The sequence below is a fragment of the Papaver somniferum genome, chromosome 5 (genome assembly GCF_003573695.1).
Source record: "Papaver somniferum cultivar HN1 chromosome 5, ASM357369v1, whole genome shotgun sequence".
In the NCBI taxonomy this organism is placed as follows: Eukaryota; Viridiplantae; Streptophyta; class Magnoliopsida; order Ranunculales; family Papaveraceae; genus Papaver; species Papaver somniferum.
The window spans coordinates 94908136-94928263 of record NC_039362.1 but is presented as its reverse complement, the minus strand read 5'-3'; the positions used below and the strand labels follow the sequence as shown (position 1 = coordinate 94928263).

The window sequence follows — 20128 nt, the reverse complement described above, 5'->3', positions numbered from 1 at the left end:
TGGATTTGGCAACAACTTCATGATTGGATGACTTCCTTCTTGGTTCCAAAACAGATACAACTACAATAATTGGGTTCCCATATATCCTATAACATGTTGGTTCGTCTGGAAAGCCCAATGTGACAAAACTTTCAAGAATACTGCTCTAAATGTAGCCAACACCGACTAAGAAATATTTATGTTCAACATTTATGTTCTTCCAACAGGGTCATGAACAACCAGGATCATATCTTTGAACGATCTTTACCTCAATTGGGATACCAGAGTCGGTGATCACCAACACACTAAACAAAGCCCATAAAGAAAAAATTGGAATAAGAATAAGCATATATTGCCAAACTAATGTTGGTCTTGTTGCTATATCCTACAGAAACAACTAAAAAAAATCGGTGATAAGGTTTTCTGAAATCTTCTTCTTTTTGAAATTTTAGTATGGCTGTGTAAGAGCAAGGTCTTATGGTGGAAGAGTTCCATCTTCCACGCCACCTCAGCATTTGGAACCGTGGATGGAAGTGTAACTGTAGTGGTGGAATAGTGAAAACGCTATTCTTAATAGCGCTAAAAAAACGCTATTCTTAATGGCGCTAAAAAAATGCTATTAAGAATAACATTTTTTTTCTCAACCGTTAGATTTCAACAACTCATCCTAAATCGACGGACAAAAAAAAAACGCTATTGTTAATAGCGTTTTCTTAGCGCTATTAAGAATAGCGTTTAACGCTGTGTTTTTATTGGCGTTCAAATGGATTCCACGAACCCTTCCACGAAACGGTGGAACCTTGCTTGGATTTTCTGTAGAAAACCCCAACTTGGAAGCCATTAGACTTGACATTCCATGGTTTTTCCACACTTGAAATAGGTTGGATTCCACACTTGAAATAGGTTGGATTCCACCGTAAGACTTGCTCTAAGTAGGACAAGTTATTAGATTTCGCTTTTGATTTTGGGAGATTGAAGCATGGTTATAGGCTCACAGTGAAGAACATAAAATTGAAATCTGTATAATGTGCTAGTAATAACTTAGTTATTCATCTCCTCAAGCTTGTTCACCATTTTTAGGTGTTTTTGAAGTTACACGGATTCATTGTCATCTCACATTCCTCGTTTTGGGTTTCTAACAGATGATCATTTAGTTGCAGCAAAAATGATGTTTCTCCTAGCTCAAGTGAGTTGACATTACCGGTTGGAAATAGCAAATAAGGGAAATCTCGATCAGCATCAACTCGGATGACAAACAGTGAAAACAATTGGGAATCTTATACCGTAACTTTGTGAGTAAATAAATATTTTAAATAGGGTTATTTGAGCCAATTCAATGATTTAACTCCCTATTGGATGGTCAAGACAGTCAAATCAGGTCAAATTCGTTGACCAGGACCCGAACTCAAAGCTGGACAAAGTTAGGACCTAAACACTAACATATGGACCCAGATTCAAAATTCCCTAATTATAATTGTAAACTGAGATTAATATCTTACATTTACAAGCTGTACACAAACAGAACTTCTAGTATCGCGCATCTGGGTTCCCCGGCGTTTCATCTTTAAACCCCTTAGTTAGATCATAGTTGATTGAAGCCAGTTGAGACAGATTCTGGACAACGCCAAATGGAAATTTGATCAGAAAACTGTAAGTTCGGCAATCCTTTGAAAAAGCTAGGACCAAGATTAGGAAGAATATTTGGAAAGAAAAATCAAGGAGGATCTAATTTATTTAACTGTGCACACGTACCTTGAACGAAAAATTACTAAATGAGTATTTGAAAGATTGGCCGGAATCAAACTCGGCGAGACCTCCACATTCATCACCCTGTTGCATCAACAAGGTTCAAATTTAAGAAACTGTAGGTAATACTAAAAACTGCATTGTATATGATCAGGTAACTTCCCAATATACGACATGAAAAATTGAAGCAAATTAAGATTAGCTAGATACCAGCTCATCTTGACGATTGCTACAAGTGCTGCTTCCACTTGTGCTACCACTGTCACTCGAATACTCAAATTCACTAGGTGCGTAAACACGTTCATCAGATGTATTCCAAGAGAATCTGCTAGTGAAGTAGCTTGTGTCAAGAGCACTGTCAGAGGCAGGAACAAACGCTGCCTGGAAAAGCAATTGGAACATCACACTTTGTTAAATTATCTGATTGTCGAGGGAAAAAAATCTTTCAATTTTTTTAATATAGGACCACGAAGGGAAGGGGTTAGATAATATTGTTAGTTCCCCACCTTCTGCCTGGCAAGTGTGTCCCAGTTGATATCCTTGAAGAAAACATGTTGCTTCACCTGGATCATAAACTCTCAATCAATGATTTCATTTGAGAGATGCACATTTTCAACATCTAACTTACTTTCTAATTAGTAAATATTACCTCTGACGCTCCATTGGCACCTAATCTCTGATTAGGATCCTCTGTCAATAATCTGGAAAGTAAGTAAAGTGCAACTCAGGTTGATAGTTAGACAAAAGTCATAAAACCAATAATATTGAAGGACAAAATAGCTTACAGAATGGCGTTGCCTAAGGATATCCAGAACCTATCTTATGAGAACATCTTGAGAAAGCAAATTCAAAAATACTAGGAGATTGTTATCAGTTATCACAAATGCCAGAATATCTAAGTTTCTCTTTAAAATTTGACTACTTTAAGTAGTATTTATATCTAGGGTTTTATTGTGAAGGCTTCAAGAAACGCCTCAAGGCCCATATTTTGGCCTTTTTTAAGCTCAAAAGCCGTACACCTAGACCAAACTGTTAATGCGCAAGCATCGAGAGCGGAAAAAAAGCTGAACGAGCTTTCTGCCTCAAGTTTGACAACTTTATGGTTTCTTTCCCTCTGTGTCCCCTATGGTTAAACAATTATATGTGAACATTTTTCAACTAATGAATCGTATATGTTGGTATACATCACTTGTCTTCGGTCATTTGACTGATTGTTCCTGTTTTGTCTAACTGCTTGTATCTAGGCTTACTCTGCACCTTCTATAATGTTTCAAGCAACAAAAATATCTAGCATGTTTCAACAACCACTATGAAGAGCTTACACTTTTTGTTGAAAGACTAACTAATTAAATTTTGGAATTAAGATGATATCTCCGGTATAACAATAGACAAAGCACATCCTTCCCATTTTACGGGGTCTACGTACGAACATGCACATACCAGTTGAAATATGCGCACACAATCACATGCAAGCCCAGAACACGATAAAAGATTAATCAAGGGCTGGTTATGGAAAAGCACAAATCATAGGAATGAAAAACAATTACAGCTAAATATAACAATACTGTAATAATTTCTTACCGATCAATCAAGTCCTGTGCTTCAAAGCTCATCTCTTCAGGTACCCCCGGCCAAGGTATATTACGGTTAAGAATATTGTCAAAAATTATCTATACAGAAAGAGAAAGGAAGGTGAAGAAGTTAAATTCAACATACATAAAAAGGAACAGCTGAAGTTTAGCACGTCAACTTCACAGTCTTCTTATAAGCATGCGCAAAATTGTTGCTAATGGATTGGCACGTGCCTAAACAAGGAGCTATAGACAGCAAATTATACAAACCTCTAGACTATCTAGACAAAGCCTAAGTTCAAAACATATCGAAAGAGGCATAAGTTCCGAGGAATAATAAAATAACCTGAGGATGCTCTGCGTTGAAGGGAGGAATCCCAATTATTAGCTCAAAAAGAATGACTCCGACAGACCACCAATCAGCAGTTGTGCCTGTAGAAATGAAGACATTGGGACCTCAGATGCTATGAGGTATGTAAGATTGGAAAACCTCAGCCAGAAAATATAAATCTATAAATACATTGGAAGTAATCGACAGACACAATTCAAAGACACAAAGAGGGTTAACCAACCATGTCCTGTTCCTAACAAAATCTCGGGAGCCAAATAATCAGGTGTACCAACAGCAGAGCGCTTCTCCCTTCTTTGTTGATGGTGCATGGGCTCAGATGGGTCAGAACCAGAGTGCTGAGGATCATCTTCTTCAAGTATTGATGTTCCACTAACAACTGGACCAGACAAGTCATCAGTGCTGTTGATAAGACCAACCTTTGAGAGCCCGAAGTCGGTCAGCTGTTCAGACAAAACAAGATATTGTAAACTTTGCATAGAGGGTGTGATTAAGTAATAAAGTTCCTAACCAAGTGTGAAGTGGAAGTTCAGAGCACAGGCAGGTTTAATATGCCAAAGGAGCAGGTAGAGATGTACGACTAAATGACAACACAATAATTAACAAAAAATAGATAGATATATATATATATATTAGAAAGACAACCAAAATAACCTAAATGATAGGTCACCCGGCAATAATGGAACACTAGAAGACTTGTGGAAACCTGCATAGAAGGGTTAGTAGTGGTCCATCCCAAGTGTTGATTTGTCAAAGATAAAAATACCGCCAAGGTTAGATGCAGCCTTGTAGAGTAATTAATTTCTCGACAAACCAATACCCATTCAGTGTTCCATCCTTGCAACAACAGGTGTGTGCACGTGTGCGGTGACAAAGCTTAATTGGTGGAAGCATTTAAAATACCCAACGGAAAAGAATGAAACTAGACTAATAACCAGACCATTAAATAACTTACTAACCTTGATATGAACAAAGAAATAACTTACTAACCTTGATATGACCATCGTGTGCAATTAATAAATTATCAGGCTTCAAATCACGGTGAACCACACGCAGGGAGTGCAAATATTCCAATGCAAGCACCTACAGGCCACACTTGTCAAAATTTTGCTTTCTCTCTATATCTCTTTTTACGAAGTTTGATATAAGCATAAGTAATGAACTCCATGCAATCTTCAACTTACAACTTCTGCAATGTACACGCGAGCAACATCTTCATCCAAGCAGCCTAAATTTCTAAGCAACGAGTACAAATCCCCTCCATTCAAGTATTCCATCACAAGATACAGGTTTTCCCGACATGTAAAGGAATAGAAGAACCGCACCTGATACAATGCAAAAGTGAATCATTAACTTTTTTTTAATAGTAACTAAATACAATTGGAAACCAATCAGTTCTGACATTAGGAAACAATACATATCTTTCTTCTCCGATTGTCTACCACAAAATTATTCTCTGGCAGTGAAAGAACTACATACCACAAATGGATTCCGGACTGAAATCAAAATATCACGCTCAGCCAAAATGCTCTCAACTGCATTCTTGCGAATCATGTCAGCTTTTTTAAGAACCTGAAATATCAACAAGTATATTACACGAAAAGCCAATGATGTCCAGAAAACTAGAGGTTACACAAAAGAACCAACGAAAAGTAGCCTACATTAGTGATTCTACACATTCTCTTTTAACATATAATTCAGCAATTAGAGATTATGGGTATCGGTTCCAGAAACCTCATACACGTAACACTTCCTATTCAGAATACTCAGAGTGTAATCTAATATGACCATTATAGTTTTTGAAGATGTCTTAGGTATCTATTTGCAACACACTGTGGAAGATAAAAGAAACACACATGACCTACATCATCAAAAATTACAGAGAAGTCGAGACCTAACAAAAGAAGTAACGATTGAATGAATACAATCGAACCTTCTCTTGAGATATATCCAGGGGATTATTGAGAAATATTTACAAGCATTCCCACTTTTTACTGACACAATGTTTTCATAATCTTTTAATAGCATAAGATGGATTACCTTGACCTCTCAAAGTTATAGAAATCTAAAATCCTCTTGTGAACATGGCACTTTTCCTCTACACCCATGTTTTCATAATGATGCCCAAGTAAGTATTAATTAAATATTAATGGGTGTGAAATCAAGAAATCCCTACACCTACCGCATCCTGTACAAACCATGCAGTTTTTATGAAAATGCCTTTTAGTTATCTAATTCTGAATGTGTTGTGAAAGAGAAAACATAAAGTCAGAAAACAATGACCAGCTTCAAGTGCGACAAGGTAAGGTTACCTTAATAGCAAATAGATCACCAGTGGTTCTTTTCTTTGCCAGGAAAACTCGACCAAATGCCCCACGGCTTATTGGTTTTATGATCTCAAAGTCATCAATAGAGGTACGATCCTTAGAAGAGTGAACAGGACTTGTTCTCAAGCTGCGAACAACATCATCTTCCATTGGGCCATCTTCATCAATTGTGGTACTTGAAAAATCAACTTTTTCATCATCAACAAGCTCACAAAGTTGCAAGTATTTCTCCCTGGATAATCGCAATCCATAAAGAAAAGAAAAAAGAGTTGCATTATGTGATTGGTTCAGCAAGACTCAAGAATACCGAATGATTTTTAAATAGACATAAAGAGATGTATGTTTACCACCCACTTTATATAAGACCGAGGTGGACCAAAAGAGAGATAAACAAACAAATAACAAACACACAGGATAGTGTTTTCTTTCTGGACGGAAATATCCAAGTATAGCTTAAGAATTGAAGATACAAAGACTCACCTGATCAATTTTTCTATGCGTGTACCAAATGTCTCCACCGTGTAAGCATCTAGCTTCCTACGGTCTACGACTACCCGCAAGTCTTCAAGACAGGTAACCAAATACGAAACTGACCGGTCATCATGCATAGATGTATTTGCTACACATCGGGCAATGTCGGCAAGTTCATTCATCTGCATCACAAAGAAATAGCTAGAAGATTGTAAGGGATGTTTGAGAAGTTCTCGTTATTAGAAAGCACAAAAAATAACAAAATTCATGCACCATAATTCACCAATTCAGCACATCTAAAATATTTAGAGTATGCCAGAGAATCTTTTGAAACATATCTTGAAAAGTAATGCAAGTTTCGTAAAGGCTCTTCGTTCTGCAAGGGGTAAGAACCCCGCGAACAACACAACAGGTGGATTTGTTTATAGCAAATGACGTTGCTGTGAAGCATAGCTATCAACTGTAAAAACCTGTAGCTTGCCATGAAAACTGCCTTCTGAGGGTAAACTTCTAGGAACTGTTAGTTTTAACTTTTAGTACGTTTCTAATTCCTTGAGATTTGCTTTTGACTTACAAAAATGTCAATTATTTTTCCTTATAACATGCTGTACAACTGACAATAAATATTTCAAACATCTTCCTGCTGTTTTATTTTGTAAGTATATTTTTTCTTATCAATAAAAAAAGGTAAACAGAAACATTTGTTTTAGATAGGACGTACCTGCGGAATGTCTTCATGTTCAGGATATGTACCCTTTCCTGTCAAAAACAAGTCTATCGGACTAGTTCGTGGTGTTAATAGTGGTGATCGAGGTGTCATACTTCCAGCTGATGATGTTGTCATTCCTTGGTCGGACTTCAAGCCAAAACGAGTTTTACATGACATGGATGGCAGACCCTTTAGGTCATCCATTAAAACTGAATTATCAGTCTCAGGAAGACAATCAAGCATGTCTTCTGAGCCCCTCCTAGACCAGTCACTTAGTTTTGGAGATAGAATGTCCGACTCTTCAGTAACGCTTGAGTTCTTTGCAACATCAGGACTTTCTACTGTATTCTGTAGATCCTTCTGTGATGAGAAGGACTCTATCATTTTATCAAGAGTGTCAGCAATCCTGATAAGACGCTCATTAACACTTAGCCCTTTCTGATCGCATCTATCAGCAATTGTACAGATTCTTGAATGTTCTTCCACGTGAGATGTTGGTACATCCTCTTCACAAATGCGACATATTATCGTATTTTCATCATAGAGACTTGGTTGACTTCCTGGGTAACCCCAAGAAACCTTGTGTTGATGCTTCGATGCCACTGAAGTATGCACTACTTCTTTGGCAGGAGGAAGCTCAGGAAGAGGCTTGACAGAAACCAAATCTGCATCTAAACTTCCTGTCCTGCTCAGCGTCTCTGGGGAATCCACATTACTATCGTACTGTTCATGCACTGGTAAAGCTTCTTTCGGGCCTTTTACAACAGGAGAGGGGAGTTTCTTCCAAGAAGCCATTCTGTTCCTGCCATCAACAGGTGAATCGAGATCTTTTGTAGATTCTACAACAGTAGTAGGTGGAAGTATATCTGCAGGCTGTACAGGATTTTTCCAACCAAATCCACGCTGCTCCTGACTAAAAAACTTCCTCTGGGAGGTTGCCTTGGGTCCCTTTGGAGCAGCAACAGTTTTCTCGTCTCTTAATGGACCTGATGCAACTCGTTTATCAGCCGAATGCATTACCCTGGACTGCCGGAGACCAAAACCATGAGCATCCTCAGCCAGACCACTTTCCTTGTGGAACTGCAACAAACGAGTGCATCTTGTGAGAATGAAAAGCATCCGGGTATGAAGCTTCTTTAGTGTACCCATAGGAAGCTCTTGACGCCGATCATCCAAATCTTGAACTATGCCTTCACACTGAAGCCAAAACTCCCCAGGTGACATCATAGCACAGCGCCTTGCCAAAACCAATAAATCTTCAATTGTTTCTTGCCAGTCAGGATAATTATCTGAGTTCTTTTCCAAATTCCCAACCAAATCTCCCGCAAGAACTGCCAGATCTGAGTCAACTTCCTCCTTTGCCTTGTCAAACTTTGCTCGAATGACAACCAAAACCTCCTATACGTAGAAAGAAAATTGTTGCAAGTGAGAGTTAAGAACATTATTTATATAGAGGGACCTTTCAAAAGTGCACGTGATCCCTTTCCAAGTGAAACTAGCTCACAGAATTACCTCCAAGTTATTCAAACCTCTAGGCTTCCACAACGGAAATGGTCGTACACCTTTTGAGTTCAACTCATGGGAAAAACTTTTAATATCGGAAGGGGCCCTCCTCCTAGGAGCACTTGTGACTCGAAGAAGAGCTTGAAAACGAGGAGATTCCGACTCCTTTGGAGTATCACAATCAAAAATAGGCTGCAAAAAACAAAATAAAAACATCAACATATCAACAACAAGTATCGGATAGAGAGTACAATGGACAAGTTAGTGCCGGTACACAGAAGAGTCACATATACCTCTGGAGTACAAACATCTGATCTTAAGCATCCAGAATGGCCCCATGAAGAATTAAATTTTCCTGGAAATAAAGCTTCAAATGTAAGAATATGGTACATCATAACGCTTCCACTGCAGAGAATGCAAGCCGAGAAAAGAAGAGCAAGGGATATCACATGAATAAAAACACAACGTACAGAAGAAATGAAGACAGTTTCTAGAGCAATTTGACATTTAAGAAAATATTTTAATACGAGAAGCAATGATGTAATGTTCTTCAGATCATTTTAAGTCGTCAGGCATATGCTACCATAAAATTGTCTCCTTTAATCTTGGTGATGCTTAAAAGTCAGAATCCCTGTTTATTTTTGTTTGTGAAGCAGTCAGAATCCCTATTAACGAATCAGATCAAGCAATCATGTGAATATTCTACTTGCTATCATTCAGCAGCAGTCCTGTGTGTGTGTGTGTGTGTGTCCCTTTTGATTTTGATTCAGCAGCAAAATCAAGGTTGATTAATGGAAGCATACTGGCTCCTATCTCGATATAAAATTCAGAACTGTTACTGGCACAATGTGCATATAACCTACCAACTGAACTAGAATCAACAGCAGTTGTACACTGATTGAAGGAACTGGCCAGAATAAAAGAACAGTAGAAGGCTGATTCATGTTTTAGAAGTTCGAATTACATTTTCATAAAAAAATTCAGCTGGCATGACCCAATTATCTTACCATATGGTGAAGATGTAACAGATATGAAAAAGGTAATTTCTTCAACAACTCCAAACTCAAGAAAATACGTAAACATAAAGCCCTCCTGTCTCAGTTCTGGACTTGTTTAAACTATTTACTCAATTAATATCTAAAAGGTGGTGAACAGCGGCGCAAATTATTCAATTTTCCCAAATTGTGCTCCAAATGACAACTAGACACACAAGTTACTTACTCCGTCCCATAAAAAGAGATACTTTCACTTTTTATTTTTAGTCTACAAAAAAATTTATTTAGCAAATAAATAGATCATTTGAGGGTAGAATTGGAAAATAGTCATAGTATCTCTTTCTATAGGATGGAGGCAGTACAAATGTCCGTTGAAGCCAAGGATTTAGTAACAGAATAACGGAAAGGCCGACACAGAGATAAAGAAAACAACCTAAAGCATAACGAATAAGATGATGACGATTGCATAAGACTAAATTTCCATTTCCAAACGTATCGTGCAGCCCACATCGGTATCATATATAGTTCCAATATGGAAGCCATTGCAATTCTTACAGGTCTGTCAGATCACAAAAGACAAAGATCAGGCGACTATCAAGGAATCAAAGTTTAGCATCTCTTTGAGATAAATGGTATGGCTTTTTTTCGGGGCTTTCTATTTGGAGGATGTGAGTAGTTCTTTCTCTCTCTTTAGAGAAATTAACAATTTTAATTGCTTGCACAGAAAATAGACACCAATACTCGTGACCCATCTTGCATCAAAGTGCTTGCTATGATGCTTTTGGCTACACATTAATTGTTCCTAGGAATATCTGCCATCTCTAATTTCTGTTCTCTTGACCAACTTCTCTCTTAAATCTTTTCTACAAACGATTGTGTGAGAGAGGTAAATCAGAATCTTTCCAGGGGTTCATGAGAGCACAACTGACGGGTTAGGTGATCTGTTGCCGCAAAAACACAGTTACATGTGACTAATCCCATGGTACAACTCAGGATTTTCTTCGACTTTTCAACAAAGAATTGGAGATGTCTAGTTGATGTAGGTACACCAATATATTTCCCTACCTTCATATTAGAACTGCAACTTTGGTGGTGTACTAGGGAAAATTGAATATTGATGTGAACGCAGCCAAAACTCAGGTCTGATATTTCCAGCGGCGCCAAATCCAAGGTACATTCTGAACCAACTAGCTAAATTGGGTAGGTTCTGGGGGTGCTCTGTCTGTGCATGTTTGCACGTGTGTGTGTGTGTGTGTTTTGGAAGTAGAGATATAGTTATGCTGCTACGCTGAGGTTATCGAATTGATTGTATTCGTTTCCAATTCTTAAATCCACAAGTCTGCCTGATCTACTAACATCTTATATATCAGCATACATGTCTACCACTCATACATGGATCAGCTGATTGACATGAATACAAGCTCAGGTGAGGAAGAGACAGACGCCAATTATGTCGAAATCAAATGTTGCCAGGGTTTGTCTATTCCAAGGTACATAAGTCCGAATTCTCTGTAATATGTACCCAGACCTATTTAAGATGCCATCTAATTTTAACATTAGAGGTATGCTTTCACGACAATGTACATTAGTGATTTACTTCCCTTGCATATACACATCTTATAACTATATCTTCCAGAATAAAATGATAAAATATAATGACACACCAAATCAGATAACAACAATAGATTCATACCGGTTTCAGCTGAAGATTCTGCATTGTTTAAACGAGTCCGGACCTGAACATTAGGACTTTGATCTCTAGACTGTGCGCTCCCAGTAGACATACTATCACAATTACTCCCATTATCCACCCAACTTCCTCCAGAAGCAGCAGCAGGAGTAGCATTTTCCCCCATTTTACCCAAACTATTCAATTCCTTTTTCTTCCCATTAATTTTCCCCGACGAAGAAGAACATCCATCAACAGCAAGTCTGGATAGATTACTAGGCTTATCACCACGAAAACCAAAGAAATTCTCTTGTAATAATGGTCCTGATCTTGTTTTAATCCGATTTAATCCCAGTGAAGATGCAAGTATTGGTGACACTCCAGTTGAAGTATCTTGCCCTTTACTACTATTACTAGTACGCAATTTAGGTGGTATTGGTGAAATTGGAACTTCTTTACCTTTCACTTCTTTCTTCTTCTCTTGATTCTGTACTTGCTGATGTAATTGTTGAATCCCATCTTTGATTGATGAAGCTTGTTTACAACCAAAATTACTAACTCCACCACCGATCTGAGCCTCGTCTTTAGTAGATTTCACTTTCTTCTTATCCGATCTGACTGGTGAATCCGAACCACTTGTTCTTGGACTGTTTGATCCATCTGATTTAGCTGAATCTGATGCTGATTTCTTCGATGAGAAGAATCTATTCTTGAATACCATTTTTTAGGGGTTTTATTTTCTTCAAAAATGAACCCTAGAAAATAGCCATGAGTTTAGATTTAAACATACTCAATTTTGACTACTGCAAGAGACTAAAACGGAAGAAGACGACGAAGAAGATGACGAACCCTAAATTTGGGAATCAAGATGGTGATTACGATAGTAGTGTGTTAACAGTGAGAACTGAGAAGAGTCTTTAGTAAGTAAACTAATGGGGATTTGAAGTCTCAGAGAGGAAATATGACCGACTATTTTACTGTATAGGGAGTGTTTGGTAAAATGAAAGGCGTCAGAAATGGATAATACTATTTGTTTATCTATTTCCGAATTAAAGTAAGCGTAAAATGTCTCTTTTGTATGATGTGGTAGTATGACTCAAAGTCAAATGTTAAGCAGTAAGACATGGAGTTTGAATGGAATTTTTGATAGGTTGGAGATTTGAAGTTAGTTCGCGCATAGCGCGTTCATCTGGATCGATTTGTCTCTCGTGCTCGTGCTACTTGCCTTCATTGGCCTGAATTGTTAGTTCTACGAGCAATTCCCGTGGGAATGAACAAACAAATTCTTTCGTTCAGCCAGGTGATGGCCAAACTAGATTTTGCACTATGATAAAGCATTGGGCGTTAAACTAATAGGCGCGCGAGCCAGGTTAAACGCTGGTGTCAGTAGATCCAGCGCAGGCGTCGGGAGGAAAGACGCTGGCGACGGAAGAACAAACGCAACGTCCGAGGACAAAGCGCCGGCGTTTTTGCCACGAACGCCAACGGGTAGTTTTTAAAAATTCGAATTTCACTTTTTATCTCTATTACCACCATCTTCAAACAATTCACTCACACCAAAATTCACTTGAATTTTCTCTTCTAAAAATGGCTGAAAAGGCGATCACACTTTTTTGCGATGCAAAACTTGAAGCTGTTGTTTCTAAGATATGTGGGAGTTTTAAAAAGATTGAAAATTGTAAAAGGGAAGTGCAATTTTTAGAAGTTGCTCCAAGAAAATATTCCGCTAAAAGGCAAAGAAGAGTTCCAGTTTTGAAAGTTAACAACAAAAAATTCAAAAACAAAGGTGAAACTGTCAAAGAGCGCGTTGAATGGAAAATATGTCAAATGAAGATAAATAGGAGGCCAAAAGTTGTAATTGATTTTTATTGAAGTTTTTATTATTGTCTAAGTTTATATCTTGTAAAAGAATTGGCAGGAATATCAATGAATGAATATGTTTATATTTTTAAAATAGATTTCCACTTCAGATTAAGTGAAATTTATTAAACTTGCAAATAACATCAAACTACATCAAATCCAGCGACATTCTCTCTGTAAAGTTCATAGCATTCAAAATGCCTAAATTCTCTCCTGCTTTCTTCGGTAAACTTGGTCTGAACAATGGTTTCCAGTTCTTCGTTGGATAATCCAGAATTGCTACGATGAACCATCCACAATACTTTCGTATAATGTTTGACTTCATTAGTGATGAATGCAATTCTTAGTTCTAGGCTCTTACTGTTTCTTATTGCTTCGTTCCGCGATGCTACAAAATGTCCCAATACTCTTTCCCAGAAATTGTCATTGTTCATTGGTCTCACCATACGATGTAACCAACATCGAACAAGAGCAACATCTTCTTCCATTGTAAATTCCGGCAGCGGCATTCGAGTGCAGTAACGATGTGCTTGAGATGAACCATCTTTTAGAATTCTGAAACACGCTTCGTAACGAAAAGGCTTACAGTGAGCTTCCTCCCAATTATCAAGAGCTTTTTGGATCATTTCATCTTCAGTTACATCGTTGAACTTTTCTCGATCAATTTCTATTACCAAAGCAAGAAATGGCTGGACTGCAAGCCTAATAGAATGAAAACGAGCACGTAATCCACGAGCATCTCGGTTTCCTGGGTTTCCCGTCAATGAGACGAACATTGAAAAAAACGTTCTCCCAAAAAGAACTGTCATGAGAAATAAGAACACCAGTGATTATCCTATAAAAGAAATATGCTTTGCATAGAGTTATATCCTCTTCTTCAGTAAACTTGGGACCACGATTTCTAACATACATTTCTGCAAAGGAGGAGAGATATAAGAAAAAAAAAGATGTGATTTTGGAGATGGGAGGAATGAAATTTATAGGAAGAGAAAGAAAAATTTGTCGTTGGAAATGGAAACCTAGTCGTTGGCGTTTGTATGAAAGTCGCGGGCGACTTTCCTTTGAGCGTCCGCTTGAATTACCAACGCCTATATTCTATTATAAATACATCACTAGATTTCATTCTAAACCAAACCAACCGATTTCTCTCTCATCATCCACCATGTTTTCTAAAGGCAAAGCGAAGAAAATATTATGTGTCGAAGCAAAAGAGGTTTGTCCATTATGTTTCATGGATAACCACAGTCTTATGCAATGTCCTTGGATGTATTCAAAGTGTTCGCGGGAAGGTTGTTCACACATCAGAATGGTGATTGAATCACAACCGGAAAAGCTCAGGTATTTGCAATGTCAAGATCCCAATTGTTCAGAGGAACCACATATGCTAGATGATGCTACGAAGATTAAAAAACAAGAAAAAGAAAAGACTGCAACACTCTGAAAAACTTCAAACTTAAAGCCAAATTGAAGAAGGATCTATTACACTGCAAGCATTGTGGATATGGAGATCACGATACAAACATTGTCCACAGAAAATCAGTTCATGCTCAAAGCCCGGTTGCAGGACTTTTATGCATTTGCGTACTTCTTCTGAAGAAGACACATATGGAAGGCATTTCTGGGAATGTCTCAGGTGTGCTTTGGTGGAGTGGGCTGGTTGAAGTTGTAGGACAAATCGATTCACTATGGTATTATGTTATTTAATTTGTTGTTTATTTTGTGTTATTACGATTATCTAAAACCATCAATATCAAGTAATTTAAATTTTTCTTCGATTAAACATTGCACCATCAATTTCATAAATAAAAACGTACTGCATTGAACAACCACCACATCATACATGAAAATAAAAGAAATACATTAGATTAAAACAACTACTACATAGGCGTCAATTCTCGGCGGGTGGTGAAATTCCTAGATTAGGGGATTGTATCAGTTGAGCACCCTAAGAATGTTGCAACAAGCATGGAAGTCGAAAGGACGACCGCGGTGAGTTACTGGCCACATCGCTAGAGTTCTGGGTTCCACTTCATGTTCGGCTTCACCGTTGAGCTTATCTTTGTGATTCTCCATCAGTAAAGCCATGAACTCCAATACATTCATACTAATTACACTAAAACGATTCTGCAATCAACGAGAATCACGCCCATGGATGTTCCCAGTTTCAGCGATGAACATTCTGTAAACTTTCTCCCAGAAAGTCAAAATCGAATCGGCTACATTACGCATGACAGCATCTTCTGTGTGAAAAACAAAGGCTCTACAAATAGCTAAATCCTCTTGTTGAGTGAATTTAATATCACGAACTCTGGGAGGCATTTTTGTAGATGATTTGAGAGAGAAGAATGTGTAGAATGTGTGAATTTAGAGTTGAAGTTAGGAGTATTTATAGAATTCAAAAAATATAGTCGTTGGATCACCAGATTTTTCAGCCGTTCGGATGGAGCTGTTGGCGCCATTGGGTCAGACGCTGGCGTTTTTGGTAATGACGCTGGCGTTGTACGTAAGAACGCGCGTTCGTTGAGAAAACGCGGGCGTCCATACGAATAGCGCCAACGTTAGTAGGGATGACGCGCGTTCTTACAACAGAAGCGCGTCGGATGTTCCGACTCGATGTTAAAATCAACAGGTATGTTCATTTGAACATCCATTTTTCATGTTTGTTCATTCTATAGTGGGAGCAAAATGAACAAACTTTGAGTTTGTTCATCCCATAGGAACTGCTCTACTAGAGACGGTTGTTGCTTGATGGACAATACGTGTTGGCGTATGATGTTTGGTTCTTGTGTGCATGTTGGCTCTCCGCTCTTAGCGGCGAATGGCAAGCCCGATTACCTCTTCAATCGTGTCCCGTGTTTTCTTTCGGGAAAGACCCGTTTAGTTCTTGTGCCTATCGATCGAGAAGGTATCGATTTTTGTCCTTCGAACTAGTGAATATGTGAAGTCATCCTAACAGATTGACAAGGGGGGAATCCTTCACGTAGCTCTGCAGCTAAAAGGATTGTGAAGAGGGAACACCCCCGTAGCCCTGCAGCCTAGGAAGGGATGTGGGTATGTCCGCCTTAATGGTCGTGAATTCATATATCCATTGGTGTGGTGAATACTCTATCCTCTGTACTAAAGCGAACGCGGTGCAGAATGTGCCAAGGATTTGCTCCTGCCTTTGTGCAGGTTGTGACTAGGCAGGCTGCTGACACAAAAATTTTGTCATACTTTTATGAGATATAATCTTTATGAAATCAAATCTCTAGCCTACCTGGGACTTGCTCTGGGACAAAAGGCTTCGGTTATCGGTTATCGGAGATTTGAAGTTAAACAGATAGTTATGAGATAAGATCTGCTTATATGGGTTGTATCGAGGCTCTGGCAAGCCGACGTAAAAATATGCTATATTATGATGACATAAAATTTCTATCCCACCTTAACTTGCTCGGGAAAAAGGTTCTGTTTTTGGTTTTCGGAGATTTGAAATTAAGTAGAGTAATTAGATATTTGCTATGAACAACTAAATAGCATGAATAGCAAGAATTTGACGAAAATTAAAATGGTGGAAACATTTATTGAGTTATTCATGGTATGATGTTTTTAGTACACAATTTCTTAAAATGCAGGGTTTTGATGATTTTTTTTTTTTTTTTTTTTTGAAACATAGTATAATTTTATTAGGCTAGAAAGTCATTTCTTGAAGTATATTGTACCCATGAAATCATCTAGTATAAGTTGGGTTACAACAGATGGAACAATATGTTACCATGTGGCATTCGAGAAATCGTCTAGTCCGTGCGCTTCATGGTTGCCCTCTCAATAGCTATGGTTTATTGTGTAATATGTAATTAGTCTCATTTATTACTTAATTTCGATTATTATACAGGGATACACGAAGGCTGTTCAATAATGGTTTTGATAAGGCGAACCAAGTTTTGTGACTCTGTTTCGAAGTACACTTTGGTTGTTGTCTATCCATGCATCATCGTCTTCTTTTTCACCAGCATAGCCCAAGTTTCATAGCAGTGGCGATCCCTAGATGAGTTTAGTTAATTTTGTCGTGAAATCCTTACATATAAAACTAGCCATCAGGGTGCCCTCTAGCTGCCTCATTTGTGTTACTTTTGATTCAGTCTAGCGTCGGGGTAACCCGACCTGTTGAAATTATCATTGTCATAAGTCTGATGCGGTTTCGGTTTGCAATTTGAGGAAAATCTAGTAAACGAAGATGTTAGAGCATTGCTCAGTCGAATCCATAGGCATTGGTATCTCAAGTTTGTTATTACATTTAAATGTTGAAACTTACGCTTGAATCGCTTGTTAAAGTCAGACTTCGAATTAGGTTACACTTCAATTGCAGAGGTGTAGGATGGAATACTTCAAGCTACCCTTAAAAAATTGAAGATCACACGAAGACATCATCTTTCATTAAATGTTGGTATTTGAAAATCCAATTTCCTTTTTATGATTATCATCCTTTATGTTTATCCGTCTAAGAAACGAAATATCAAATATAGGTTTTGACTTTAGTACGAAATATCTGATCAATAGAATTGATCAAAGTGTTGAAAGAATGTCGTACATGAAAAGTGTTTCTACTAGCAAGTATGTGTATAATTTTCAAAGATAAGCTTGCGAACCTTTCAAAAAAATTATATTCAATTCGGACAATATAAGATGTAATTTAGTTCACATTGTTGATGTTTCGAAAACAAGAGTTACAACTTTCCAAAATTGTTAGAACATTGCTCGGTCAAACCCACCAATTGTTGGTATCTCAAGCTTAATTCCAAAACTCAAGTCGCTTGATTATCTTATTAATGCCAACTTTGTTAGGTTCGACTAAGAACATATGAATATTGAGACTTGCGTTAATCTCTTATTCAAACAGATGGTAATCGCACTCGCCGGATTGCAGATATAGGATTTTGAAGTGGAAAGCAGCGAACAATCTCGATATTACTGGATAATATTTCTTCCCTTACCCAGCCACATTCAAAACCAACACCAAACCATTGGCGTAGATTTCCATAAAACCCAATGCAACCCGTAACGAGACTCAGAAGATTTTTGTTTTTTTGGCAATGTTGGTTGTTTGGCGCCCAATTTCCTGCAAAACCTTTGTATCAGAAATTTAAAAAAAAAAAAAAAAAACTCAAATTAACGGAATAAATGTTAGTACTTACCAGATCATTTGTTTGTTCTTCGTCACTTATCTCATCTTGACTTGTGGGTGAGTCAGGTTTCGTGGTTAGCTTCTTGATTATCACTGAGAATGAATATAGTGCATTTACACTATTAAATTGAAAATTAGGTAAAACTTTTGAAATCAAAAGGGGTTTCTCTTGAATTAATCATTTGAAGAAATATGTATGATTGGAATTACATGCCTGATTAAAGATTTAGGGGTTCTGAAAAATCAGTTATTGTTAAAGCACTGCTCAGTCGAACTCGGAATCGTTGTTATCTCAAACTTGTTTGTCAAGTTTAGTTGATCAAAACTATATACTTGATTTCTAGTCTACTTATAACTATGTCTCGGATCAGGATAAAAGTGTGTAGTTGATCTTTAAACTTCACAGCGTTCACTAATTGAAGAAGAAGATCTACTGAAGAGCTTGGAGGAACTTCATCAACAAAAGGTATGTGGAGACTAAAACTTATCTATCACTCAAAAGTCTATTCTATTATATCTTCTAATGAGACTAAGTCGTATAGCTATATATACTTTTACATTATACACATTTGATATTTCAAGCCGAGTTTATCTCGTATATCTATTTCTCGAAATATGTGTTGGAAGCTTTTAGCTCTAGCTAAGTTAATCGTATACTTGACGAGTTTAGTTGGAGACAATTTATTTGTTGGAAACTAAATATCAAGTCAAAGATAATCATGTGAAAGGTTACCTTGAACATCTTACATGATTTGTGTGAGACAATCATTTGATGTCAACTTGGGAAGTTTCGTATTGATCGATTAATCACTTGAAAATTACTTGAAGCTAGTGGTATGTGCCAGTGATTAAACGAGAGTTTTAGAACGACTACTATATCTGGATATAATGCAGGTTGTAAGTCTAGTTCAGGTCTAGAACTATTGACTGTGAACCTTGTTTGCGAACTGGTTTACCTGTGAAAAGGTACAGAGCTGTTGTTCGCGTACCCTGTTTGCGAACAACGCCTAGATAAGGCCAAGTCCGGAACTGTTGTTCGCGTACCCTGTTTGCGAACGGCTGGACAAAGCCAAAGTCCAGAACTGCTGTTCGCGTACTTAGTTTGCGAACACAGTGGCCAGGTTCTAAAATTGGCAAGTATGGATTTTCATACTCATGAGCTCAGGTTCGTTTGCGAACTAAAGTCCTTGGAACGTTAATGATATAAGGTATGTGAACTAGTTTTACAAACCGTGGCATTATGTTCATGAATTGGTTCTTGTATAAGTACTTGAAAAGACGAGGGTACCCAAATATACCTCAATCTAAAACTTTTCCACTTATAAGTCCTTTCTCCGAAAATAATTGTCTATGGACTGAGTCGAGACAATACAATTAATCGGTTCACACTTCGTGCGATCGTTTATGGATACGAGATCGAGACAATACGACAACAAGACAACTTGTGTGATTGACTATGGATTCAAGATCGAGACAATACAACAACGAAGTATGATTACTTGATAATAGGTTCGGACTTAACCAAACACAATAGGATTGCTATCAAGTAAATAGGAATTAACGTTTGTGTATTTTACTTCTAATTATAATTGCGGAAATAGAAAAGTAAAAAACACAGCAAGATTTTGTTAACGAGGAAACCGCAAATGCAGAAAAACCCCGGGACCTTGTCCACAATTGAATACTCTCAGAATTAAGCCGATATACAAAATCTAAACCAACTTCGTATAGTTGAGACCAAGCAACTAAACCTATAGTTCACCTAGTTCTGTCAGTATCCATGCGCCT

General features: G+C 37.7%; 1 protein-coding gene across 1 annotated transcript; it reads right to left on the bottom strand.

Moving 5' to 3' along the window:
• Window positions 1–1238: 1238 nt before the first annotated feature.
• On the bottom strand, window positions 1239–12283 carry LOC113282271 (probable serine/threonine protein kinase IREH1). The gene is made up of 17 exons (XM_026531260.1): window positions 11344–12283; window positions 8949–9010; window positions 8665–8847; window positions 7165–8550; window positions 6453–6625; window positions 5958–6204; window positions 5125–5217; window positions 4830–4970; window positions 4636–4728; window positions 3869–4088; window positions 3643–3728; window positions 3307–3395; window positions 2375–2426; window positions 2232–2288; window positions 1936–2106; window positions 1732–1809; window positions 1239–1593 (listed from the first exon to the last, which is right to left on the bottom strand). Exons 1-17 carry the CDS (start codon window positions 12038–12040, stop codon window positions 1507–1509), a joined length of 3915 nt encoding a protein of 1304 aa, XP_026387045.1. The 5' UTR covers window positions 12041–12283; the 3' UTR covers window positions 1239–1506.
• Window positions 12284–20128: the final 7845 nt, after the last annotated feature.